Source organism: Sus scrofa, chromosome 11 (assembly GCF_000003025.6).
Source record: "Sus scrofa isolate TJ Tabasco breed Duroc chromosome 11, Sscrofa11.1, whole genome shotgun sequence".
NCBI lineage: Eukaryota > Metazoa > Chordata > Mammalia > Artiodactyla > Suidae > Sus > Sus scrofa.
Window position 1 is genome coordinate 4,419,521 of NC_010453.5, and position 12,575 is coordinate 4,432,095.

At 50.2% G+C, this 12,575-nt stretch overlaps 1 protein-coding gene across 1 annotated transcript; it reads right to left on the bottom strand.

Annotated features, from left to right (window-relative positions):
* GPR12 (G protein-coupled receptor 12) lies at positions 7,277 to 8,433 on the bottom strand. The gene has a single exon (NM_001251818.1). The coding sequence runs from the start codon at positions 8,422 to 8,424 to the stop codon at positions 7,420 to 7,422; it is 1,005 nt and encodes a 334-aa protein (NP_001238747.1). The 5' UTR covers positions 8,425 to 8,433; the 3' UTR covers positions 7,277 to 7,419.

A 12,575-nucleotide genomic window follows, 5' to 3' on the forward strand; every position in this document is an offset into this window, starting at 1 on the left:
TCACACGTCCATTCTGTTTCAGATTCTCTCCCCATATAGGTCATTGCAGAAGACTGAGCACAGAATTTGCTGTTTCTTATACTGGATCCTTTAATAATCTTTTTTTTTTTTTTTTTGCATATTTATGTTCGCCTAGCTCCAAACATTCCTAAAGTGACCAAATCAGAGCAGTGATTTGCAAGGATGAGCAGCCATGAAGACAACGTCCTTCTCTGCTAAGTGTTACCATTCATTTGCAACTGGGGTCTCACCCCCCGGCGGTCCCCAGAATCCGCGAGTCCTGCTCAAAGTCTGGCTATTGCTCTTCTTTCCTGATCTTTCTGGACCCTGAGCGACAGGGTGGTGAGGTCAGCGTAGGGTGGGAGTGGGGGTGAGACGGCAGCCAGCCTGTATCCTAGGAACTGCGCTCTCTGTGGGGTCACGCCCGTGTCCTTGTCCTGACACCATGGAACTAGCCTGAGGGTCAGACACACATCAACCGCCCACCAGATGCTCATCCTCTGGGCTTCCAGACCCGGGCCCTGGAGAAGGAAGACAGAAAGACGGCGAGTGAGAGAGGACGGGCCGGGTGTGGGCAGCGAATCGTGTGGCTGAAGATGGTGGGTGCAGATAGATGATGCATGGCTGGAGGGCTGCCCTGCCTGTGGAATATTCTGGAAGGTTCACAGATAGGGCATGTGCAGGAAAAGCAACAGACTCGTCTCCATGATGCCAGAAAAGAGGTCTGGGGAGTTCTCTCGTGGTGCAGTGGGTTAAGGATCTGGTGTTGCCACTGCTGTAGCTTAAGTCATTGCTGTAACTCGGGTTCAGTCCCTGGCCTGGGAACTTGCACCTGCCTTGTGCTTGGCCAAAAAAAAAAAAGAAAAAGAAAGAAAGAAAGAAAGAAAGAAAGAAAGAAAGAAAGAAAGAAAGAAAGAAAGAAAAAGAAAGAAAGAGGTCTGGTTGGACTTTTCCCCTCTCATTAAACTGTCTCTACCTGCATTAAGCCATCATCTAGCAGCACCTATGTGCTGGATGACAGTGATACGCTCCTGATGGAAGGGGCAGGAGTTCAACTGAGCCTGACGAATTAGAAAAGAACCTCAGAAACGGTGACCAGTGCCACGGTGATCAGTGCAAGGCAGCAGGCCACGAACTGGAAGCATCCATCAGAGCACAGGCAGCAGAAACGCCCGAGAGGCCCTGGTCCTGCTGAGATTTCAATGCTCAGTTACATCCGCTGGGTGTCAGGATTCGGGCAGAGCTGCACGGCACGGCTCTCCGGCTCAAGGAGGCATCAGAGTCATCAGGAGGGTTAAAAAGACGGCAGGGCTCACCCCCAAGCTTCCGAGTCAGAGGGTGTGGGCTGGGGCCTGAGACTCTGCATTTTAAGCCTGTTGCCAGGAGACCCTGACGCTGCTGGTTGTGGCCCCCCCCTTGAAGGCCCAGGGCTCCCCCGCCAGCAGAAGCGGAGGGTAATCAATCGTGCTGCCCGGGAAGCTCTAGGCTCAGCAGGCCACGTCGCCTAGTTTTCATTACTAGAGGTGAAGAGGCAGCAGAGAACCGGTAGATGATATGGGAACCAAAGGATCCAAAGGCTCTGAAATAAAATAAATCAGGAAAGTGATTGAAGTCACTGGCATTACTTTGTTTGAAGAAGAAGAGCGTCCCGTGTAATCGATATTTTCAATATATAAGTGTTGACTGTGGCCAGGGCACTCTGCCTCTCCGGGGCGGGGCCACGGTAAACAGAAAGAGAGGGTAGCAGGAAGCCTGCGGTCCGGAATATTAAACACCGCTGAGCACCCGGGAAAGGGAGGAGCTCCGTTTCCAAAGACAAATTGAAGGAGACGACTTAGACTCCGCGTGGGAAATTCCACTCTGGACATTCTCTTCCCTTTGTTCAACTCCAGTGTCCAAGAACGAGCCTGCACTTATTTTTAAAGGGTCCTGAAAGGAGGAAGGACAGAGTTGGATCCAACCCATTTTCCCTGAGGTTTCAGCCCGGTAACCTTGACGCCTGTGGCCTTGCAGAGAATGCCACTAAGATGCTAGTTTTCCTTGTGAGATATTCTACTTGTAACTGTCTGTTCAACAAGTCAATTGCCAGGGAATTCTGCGCCCTAGTGTTTTCATTTCTGCTCCAAAATTAGTTTCAACGGAAAGTTTGTTCACTGCTATTCTGATGCTATTTGAATATTTATAATTGAAAATTATATATCATGTACAATCTATTTCTATACTAATATATAGCACATAATATATTATATATTATATGACACACTACGTTTTTCTGTAATATTTAGGGCTAGGGAGGTATTTAAGTGATATCTTAAAATCCACTTTAACTATGTACTTTAACATACTTCTATTGGATAAAAAAATGCTCTTACCTCCTCGGGCGGAGAAGAAGTGCAGTGGAGGTAATGACCACTATAACCATTGACATTAATAGCACTTTTGATGCTGAAAACGACAGAAAACTACAGATAAATGTCAAAAATCAAGGTGAGGTATTTTACAGTTTCTCTGATTTGCCTGGCTAGGAAAGGGGCTGCTTTAAGATGAGTTTGATGGAGGAGTTCCTGCTGTGGCTCAGTGGTTAGCAAACCGGACTAGCATCCACGAGGATGTGGGTCCGATCCCTGGCCTCACTCGGTGGGTTAAGGATCCGGCGTTGCCGTGACCTGCGGTGTAGGTCGCAGACGCGGCTCAGATCCCGTGTTGCTGTGGCTGTGGTGTAGGCCGGTGGCCACAGCTCCAGTTGGACCCCTAGCCTGGGAACCTCCTTATGCCGTGGGTGCGGCCCTAAAAAGACAAAAATAAATAAATAAATAAATTTTATTTGAATTTTAGAACATGGAGAACAAAAGTTTTCATCTCAATTATAACAAGATGAAATCGTGCAAGCCCACACTGCTCCCCAAACACAAACCACAGGGGTGTCATAGGGAAAAGTGTCCTTCTTGAAAAAATGGAAGTGAAAAGCCTTTGCTGCTGTGTATATGCATATATGTAAACACATTGCATTGTGCCATAAAGTTTCTGAAAGAATTACCTTAAGGTAACGGTAATACGAATTTTAAAAGTGAGAGCATTAACATGGAAAAAATACAGATTTTTACGAGGTACTGAGAAATTCTCAGGAAAGTTCAAAGTTCATATCCATTAAACTCAGATACTTATCTACTAACTTCTGACAAGAATAAACACTTCCGGGAGTTCCCGTTGTGGCACAGCAGAAACAAATCCAACTAGGAACCATGAGGTTTCGGGTTCGATCCCTGGCCTTGCTCAGCAGGTTAAGGATCTGGCGTTGCTGTGGCTGTGGTGTAGGCAGGCAGCTGTAGCTCTGATTCTACCCCTAGGCTGGGAACCTCCCTATGCTGTGGTGGCCCTTAAAATGCTAAAAAAAAAAAAAAAAGAATAAACACTTTAAATATATATATTTAAAATATATTATGTACAATTTACATTTTATTGTGTGCATTTATATAAATTAAATATATATTATATTTGAATTATATATTTTAAAGTTTTTATCCTTATCAGAGGTTTATATATATCTATTTTAAGAATGCTTGGAGTGCCTAGTGAGTTAAGGATCTGGCATTGTCACTGCTGTGGCTCAGGTTAATCCTGGTCTGGGAACTTCCACCTGCTCTGGGCACAGACCCCTCTCCCCAAATTTCTTAGGATGTATTGTATATGTTATCATGAAATAAAGCCAATTATTATTTTAATAATGGATTCAGTGTTTCTCTAAAAACAAAGGTTTTTTTTTTAGGACCGCACCCACAGCATATGGAAGTTCCCAAGCTAAGGGTCGAATTGGAGCTGTAGCCACCAACCTACACCACAGCCACAGCAACTCGGGATCCGAGCCGCATCTTCAACCTACACCACAGCTCATGGCAACACTGGATCCTTAACCCACTGCGCAAGGCCAGGGATGGAACCTGCGTCCTCATGAATGCTAGTCAGATTATTTCTGCTGAGCCACAATGGGAACTCCTAAAAACAAAGTTTAAGATGTCCACAAAATACTTTTATTGACACAAAACATATTTATTTCTCATTTTCTCCCTTAAACTTGTTTCAGTCTTGCTTTGAATTCCAGGGGCCCCAGCCTACTCCTGCTTGCCCAGTTAGCTAAAGAACTCTCCCCTCCTGAGCGGGTCTGTTCCACCTTGGCCTTCCAGGGAGGAGGTTGCTCTCCCTCCTCCCCTCCACCCGCTTCTGCCTCCAGGGACCAGGAGAGAAGACGGCTCCCTTGACCACCAAGGAACAAACGTGACTGAGACAAAGAAATGGAGCTACAGGGATAAAAGGAAACCAATCCCCAGAAAGCCACAACCTGGACAGTTGCCTAAGGATTCCAGTAAGGTAACTGAATTGTCATAGTGACAAGGAGAACTCTTTCAAGTGGAAATAATACAAATTTCTTTGCAGCTAAAAGACAATTTTTTTGGTCGAGCCCGTAGCAAGTGGAGATTCCCCAGACCAGGGATCGAACCTTTGCCATGGCAGTGACCGGAGCTGCAGCAGTGGCAATACCGGATCCTTAACCCGCTGAGCCACAAGAGAACTCCGGGAGCTAAAAATTTTAATCATACAGAGTAAAAGATTACCTGTTACCTTAGGACTGTTGGAAATATGACCATTTTCCACAACGTTTTTGGGTCTGTTGGGAAGTTCGTGTTATTGGCGTATATATGCAGATATACTTCATATACATGTATACACACAGCGACGTACACACGCATACCAAGACACATGCCCATTTCAAATCATTAACCCCCTAGGAATAAAGAAGTTCTGAGGAAACCGCATAAACATCCAGAAGGCTTCCCAACCGAAAGTAAACAGTAAGAACATGTTATCGTTGATTGAAACATCTCATCTGCAATCAGATGCTTTAAAAACAGGAGGCAAAAGCAATCATTTAACCAGTATTTATGAGACCACGACACACTGACGTAAGCGTATAATAGGGAGTTTAAAGAGTAGATGAGGGGAAATCTCTGAATCATAAGGGCACCCTCACCTCAGTGCCTTAACGCAGTGCAACATGTCTCTGGGGGCCAGCCTTGGCTCCAGACGGGGGGAAACGCTTAGGGAAGAAGAGGACTAAAGAGAACCAGAGCTCTTTCATGTAGGTAGGACCATGCTGAAGTCACATCACATGTCATTTTAAACAGGAAGCTTTGTGTCTAATTGTAGAGCTAAAACTCAGTGACGATGGCTTGTTACAGATCACGGACCAAAGCCAGCCCTGCGCAGGAAAGGAGAGAGGCATAGACTTTGGAGAACCTGGATTCAGATCCAGGCATTACCCTCGAAGTTCTGTGGCCTCAGACGCATGTCTTAGCCTCTCTGAGCCTGTTTTCTCAACTCTAAAACTGTGGTTTTGTGATTAGAGCTACAGAGCGTAAAGCACCCAGCATGGCGCCCGGCACACAACACGTGGTGAGTAACAGTACTTCTTAGTGTTGTTACAATTACTATCAGAGAGAGGCGAATGGCAACCACCATTTCTACAAAAACACCCTTTATTGCTTTCCAACCTCGTGATGGATATTTCCCGGCCCACGTCAAATCCAACTTACTGCAGTCATTTTTTCACATGGAGATGCTAGGCACCTTCAAGTGATGAGAAACACACAGGCTCAACCTACCCACTCCATCACACGTTGAAGAATTTTTTAAAAGGCATCAACTTGATGAGATTGGTCATCCAGGGATATGCACTCAAAATCCTTTCCCACTTCAGAAACAGTTCCACCCCTCTCCCGCCTCCATAACTAACCTAAGGAGGGAGACACAGAGCCAAGGGTAGGGCTGATTCACAGCCCTTGTGCTACACTGATGTCCCGGGACCCTGGAATACTGCTCTCCCACCATCTGGATGGGCTAAGTTGATGGGCCATCCAGACATTCTTCCACGGATGGTACAGACCCAGCTCGAAACGCATGGCTATCAGAGGGAAGGGTATCCATGTCCAGAGCATCTGTCTGTGCCAAGAGAAAGGACGATCAGACACCATGATTTTACAATAGGCTAAAATTAATTCTTCTGTGTCACTTCCAGACAAAATCCTTGCTCTCTGAAAACAGGCGAGACAGTCTTTGTTGAATTTAAGTTGTTTTTTGGTGAAAAGGAAGAAAAGCAGTTCAAATTTAACCGTCTATGAACAGTCACTTGGTCATTCTGTTTGTAAACTTACATAATCTGGTAGCTATATATCACATTCAGATACACATGTTATGTACTCACGAACTGAATCAGTAAAAGAGGAGACCCCCTGTTTCAAATGCGCTGACAACACAGACAGCATGAACCAAAAATGCTTGGTCCTACCATGTTTAATGCTATTTGTCTCAACCAAGAATAACTATGAATACGTTCTTAAAGAGAGAGATGGGGAAAGTGATGCTTTTCACATTTTGTGATCGCTTTACATTGATTTATTTTGTTTAAGGATGCTAAAATAAATTTAATCTACTTTGAATAATGTTATTATTTTTTTTCCTTTTGCTTCCTGAATGCAATCTGATGGTAGCTTTAAAAAAAAAAAAAAAAAAGACCACAGGGTACCGAATCAATTCTACTGCAGGTGTAAATCAAAACACATTTTGTTAAGTCATTTTAGAAGGACATATGGAAAAACTGTGTTGAAAAGTGACTCCTTTGATTCTGGATTTACATGGCAACATTTGAAACGAGTGGTCTAGCAGACACAGGCAGCCGTGCAGAGAGAGTTACAACATTCAGAGAAATATCAAAATAATTATTGTGAACAGTAATTGCTGTAAGGAAAGAATGACTAACATGGTCTCAGTGTTGGTAACTTATCACCAAGTTCATGTTAATAAAATCAGGTCCCTTCCAACTATGTCCAGTGGCTTAAGAATGATTGTAGTCTACGAGATACATGCAGTATTGAAAACCTACCTTGACGTCAAAAAAAAAAAAAAAAAAAAAGTTCCAGAAAAAGTAATTTCTCCCTTTTCCTCAATAACTCAATTTGATTTTAAAGTCCAGGGAAAAACTCTGGGACCAGTTTACTGTTTATAATTTCATGGCCATGGCATGTACCTCTTCCTCTGCCCCCACACTACCCATCCCTCAAACCACATAAAAAAAAAAAAAAAAAAGTGCCTCCAAACAAAGTACTTTAAAAAAAAAAAAAACCCACTGCAAACAAAATGAAACAATATTGAGCACGGAACTCATTTTTCTTTTAAGGGTGAAAACACTGGTAACGTTATTTTCACTTCAATGACTTAACTCATCCAAATGAACGCTTCTCCAATGTTAAGTGCTCCTGGTGGCTGGAGAGAGAAGCCGGCAGAAGGAATTCGAGGAAAGCATCTCAACTGTTTGCCCGGGCAGTGGGAGCGCTTGGTAAACGCCGGATCCTCCTGAGCGCGGGGCTGCTACACATCACTGGGCGACCGCGCTCTCTGGGAGAGGCTGGACGGGATGCAGCCGCAGCAAATGAGGCAGAGCGCTTTCTGGATCTCTTGGTTTCTGAAAGCGTATATGACAGGGTTGATGATGGAGTTGTAGGTGGCGGGCAGGAGGGTGGCGTAGGTGTAGATGGACGGGTAGGTGTAGTCAGCTATCAAGGAATAGAGGGTGAAAGGCATCCAGCAGGCAGCGAAGGTCCCCAGGATGATGGCCAGCGTCGAGACCCCCTTCCGGGTGGTCACGTAGTGCGAGGTGGCCAGGAAGTGGTGCTGCAGGGCTATCTGATGGGCATGCCGCATCACAATCTTACAGATCTGGATGTAGAGCTGCAGCATGAAGGCGAACATGAAGAGGAAAGAGATGGAGAGGATGGCCGCGTTGTTCTTGGTGAGGGGTCTGACCACGCTGCAGGTGGACTCGTCCCGGAGGCAGTTCCAGCCCAGGACGGGCAGCAGTCCCAGGCAGATGGACGTGCCCCAGAGCATGACGAGCATGACATAGGTGAAGGTGACCGTCCTCTCCGAGTGGTAGGTCAGCGCGTAATACAGGGAGAGGTACCGGTCCACGGTGATGGCCAGCAAGCTGCAGACGGAGGCCGAGAAGGAGGCCACAATGAGCCCGATGGTGACCAGCTTGGTGGCTTCTGACTGAAGCAGGTAGGCAAAAACGAAGTTGATGATGAGTCCGATGCCCGCCAGCAGGTCTGCCAGAGCCAGGCTGCCTATCAGCAGGAACATGGGTGCCCGCAGGCTGGGGTTATGGAAGATGATAAGGACCACGATGGCATTTTCACAGGAGATGAGGGTTCCCGAGGTACACAGGACAATGTCCCAGGGGTTGACGACGAGCTCCGGCTCGGGCTCGACCACGGGACCCTGGGAGGAGACGGCAGCCGAGACGTTCACCGCAGCACCGGCATCTAAATAGTCCCGAGGCGGCCGGCTTCCATTGACCTTCAGGTCTTCATTCATTTTAACCCCGTCCTCTTCAACGACAAGACAGGCTGCTTAACGCTGGGATACGGTAGGCGGGCTGACGATCCAACATCATGCAAAAAACAAACAGAGAGCCAGCCCTTCCTCAGACACTGCCACCGAATGCCACAAGCTTCCTGAATTACACACTGATAGGAAATAAAAGCCAAAGTCTCCGTGGCTTAAAGCCCATCATAAAAAAAACAAAAAACAAAAAAACACGCCGTTTGGCTTCGGGGGGAACGGAGGAGAGGACTTGAACACGCGAGCGGGAGCAGGGCGGGCACACGCGGGACCGCGGCGCCGGCTTGCTAAAGTGCGGGGGACGCACACGTGAAAATCCATCCCGCAGCCTGAAACCCAGCAGCCGCGCGGCTTCGGGGCAGAGCCCGGGGAACCACGCCGCGGCGACGGAGCGCGAGCCGGGCCGCCACCCACGAGGGGACATTCAAACCGCCCTCTTCCCTCGAACTCCCACCCTGCAAGCCACCGGCGCGCGTGCACACACTCACACCCCGGGCAGAACAAAGAGGGGTCCCAGCCTCCCCCGTGCGCACCCGGCAGTCGCGGCAGGGCCCCAAAGGCGGGCGTGCGCGACGGCGGTGTGGACACAGACAGGGAGACAGACAGATGCCCGGCACCGCGGCCGCTGCCCTGGCGGCGGGGGCGCGGGGCGGGCGAGGGGACACGCGGGGCGCCAGGACAGGCGGCCCGCGGGGGCACGAGGGGGGGTCACCTTGGCGCGCCCAGGCCGGGGGGCTCCTCCGCTGCTCCCGAAGCGCGCGGGCTCCCCGGGTCGCCTGTCGGCGCCGGGCCCGCGGAGCGAGGGGCGGCGGCCGCTCCGGGCTCGGACGGGAGGGCGGGGGCGCGCTCCGCGCCAGGTGAGCGGCGGCGGCAGGTGAGCGGCGGGCTCGGCTCGCGCGCCTGGCGTCCCCGCCCGCGCCCGCGCCCGCCCGGCCGCCCGCCGCCAGCTCCCCGCCCGCCCGAGCGCGCGCGCGCCGCCGCCGCCGCCGCCGGAGCCCCGGGAGGCCGGCGCGCGCCCCGCGGCCGGGGCTGCGCGGGCGGGCGCGGGCGGGGACAGCCCCCCGCCGCCCTCCGGGATCGAGAGGCCCGAGGCAGGGAACTGCACTGTCACCTCGCGGCCGCGGCCCCACCTCCCACCCCGGCTGGCGGTCGGGGCCGGCACGGCGCGGGGGCGGGGCAGCGCCGCCTGGGAGCCAGGTGACCCATTTCGTTCCTGAGGTCCCCCTGCGGAGTCCCCGTCTCCAGCGGCCCGCTTCTCCACGCCTTTCCCTAAACTGCTACATTTAAGGTCAAAAGAATCGCTCCGGGTGGTGGTCAGGATTAACTGCGGGTCTGGATGCGGGGCGAGCAGGTTAGGGAGGCAGATCTTTGAGGCAGCAAAATGCTCAGCCAGCTCTTTCAGAATTGCTTTGGCCACACTGCATCCTGCTCCCAAAGGGGCCCCCTTCCGTAGGTGTGTCTTGGACCTGGTTTATTATTACTATTCCCCGGGAACAGCTGCTTAACTGGCTATAAGGTGCTGCTGCGGGAATCACCATTGTCATCATCAAATCACGCTTATTAAGTGCTCCTTGAGCTGTGTGTTCCAATGGAAATCATTCACTGAGTCCCTGCAGAAGCAGATGCCGGCCAAACCCCCATTCATTGAGGTCCTGAAGTGGCAGCGTTGATGTATTTTTTCATTTTAACACATCAGTAGTTTCTAAGAATGGAATTCCCATGGTGGCTAAGCGGAAACCAAGCTGACTAGCATCCACGAGGACACAGGTTCGCTCCCTGGCCTTGCTCAGTGGGTTAAAGATGTGGCGTTGCCATGAGCTGAGGTGTAGGTCACAGATGCTGCTCAGATTCCAAGTTGCTGTGGCTCTGGTGTAGGCTGGCAGCTACAGCTCCGATTGGACCCCTAGCCTGGGAACTTTCACATGCCACAGATGCGGCCCTAAAAAAAAAAAAAAAAAAAGTTTCTAAGATTAATAAACTGATTCCTGTGTGCTTTTATAAGCCTGCCTCCTCTGGCTACAAAACCCAGAGCACCTGGTAGAGCTTAAGTTTAAAGATGATCTCTCTGTTTAAAGATGGGCCCAGAAAAGCTGTGATGTTTTGCTCTTTCCCAGTGAAGGTTTTCCCAGTTGCCTTTCTCCACACTCGAGGAGGGGCTCCTGTAGGAATAAAGATGGTCTGTAGGATACAGAGCTACCTTCCTCCTACAGGGGTATCATCCCGCCACCGGCCCCTCAGAGTCATTCTTCGCTCCAGCCCTGCAGGCTCCCCCAGCCCTGACTCCCCCTTCTCCTTCTCCTCCCCTGCCCCCACTCATCAGCTCCAGCCTCTGCAAGATCACCGGCCCTCCATGGACACCAGGTCTCGACTGCAAATCAGCAGTTCTAGGGTGGGGCCCCCTTCTGCATGTGCAGCCCCCTTCCTTGCCCTGTGATCCTGCTGCTGCTGGTCCATGGGACACCCTTTGAGAAGCAAGGTTCCATGGAGTTTGAACAATCCCTTGTTCAGAGAGGCATCGAGACACTGCACCTGCCACAGACCCACGCGAAAGCCTGGACATGTGAATTCAGTACGATGTGGTCTCCGCTCACAGGTAGGTACTGCCTGGTACTGACAACGGATAAAAAGCAACAGTGATACCAGGCAGCAGATGCTGGAATGAGGGAATGTGCCTCTTTCTCTCAATTTCCCTGTGATGAATCAAAGCATTTTTAGAATACAGTGAGAAAAAACAGTCACTGAAACATACACGCGGCTGTTTCAGTATGACACAGTTCAAACTACCTGCCCACCTTTTAGGAGCCTCACAGGATGGACACGTGAGGGACAGCGCCGGCCAGACACCCTTCTTGTCAGTACCTCGGACACAGGCCCTGACCTGCGGAGCTTCCAGCAGTGGAATCTGTTCTCTCGTTAATGTGTCTGGGAAATAAGATAAAAAGGAGTGCAGGGCTGGGAAGAGAAAGGGGAAGGAGCGGATGGCAGATGCGCAGGGCTCTGCAGTTTTGAGACCTGGGAAGAATTGAAGGAAGAAATGGAGAACACTCACCTGGGCCTGGATACGGCTCAAGGGCAGAAGCTGGGAGCTGGGGGCCAAGGCAGTGCGGACCCTCGTTTCTCCTGACGGCCAAGGTCAGCTGTGCACGCGCGGTCCTGCTACTACCCCCTCCTCTCGAATGATTAGTTGTTAACAAAAAGAATTTAAGCTGTTCCTGTACTCCGCATTTCTATATTTATTGGTGTATGTGTTAGGATTTTTGTTGCCAAGGGGCGGAAATGCGATTCAGGCTGACTTAGTTTAAAATGGATGTCGCTGTCTGGCACGGCTGGCAGCGATCCTGGACCAGGCTCAGGATGAAGAGACGCTCCAGGAACAGTGTCCTACCCAGGGGCACACGTCCCCAGAGGGCAGGTGAGGAGGGACCCGGCAGTGCGGTCCCAGAGGGACATCCTGTGAAGCTTGGGCTCCGAGGGCAGATCAGGAGGCTTTGCTGGGCCTTCAGTAACAGGCAAGGCTCTCTCCTCCACTCCGTCGCCCCCAGCCCGGTCAGGAGACGCCCTCCGGGTGTGACATTATCGCCTTTTCATCACTGGTCTTTTAAATCATTTCTCCTGTAACGGCGGCAAGACACTGCAGGAGATAAAGCATCTTCCTGCTCCTTGACTCCTTTGGCAAGAGGTTGGGGAGGCAAAATTGACACCCAAAGCTCTGCAAGGTGTGTTCAAAGGGCTGTGACAACACGTGGCCAGGAGCCCTCTGCCAGCGTCTCCTGAGCAGTAAAGGCGAGTCACTAGCTCTGGGCAGCAATCAGTGCAGAAGCGTTGACCTGGCCTAACGCTGGATGCCTCTGCGTTTGAGGCCCACATTTCTGATTGATTTATAATCGATTCTGTAAGATCAGTGACACCCAGAAATATGGACGTGGGAGACTGGTACATTTCTCCACCAACGGTAACAACAACAAAAAGGAGAGACGGCCCGATTAGCTAAGATGCATGATAAATGCAAACCATGAAGCAACTCTATGATGACAGAATTAAAATATGAAAAGGGAAAATAGTACCACGTCTCACCTCCTCCGCTGCTCCCGCCTTGACCCAAATCACGGCCACCCTCTGCTGGG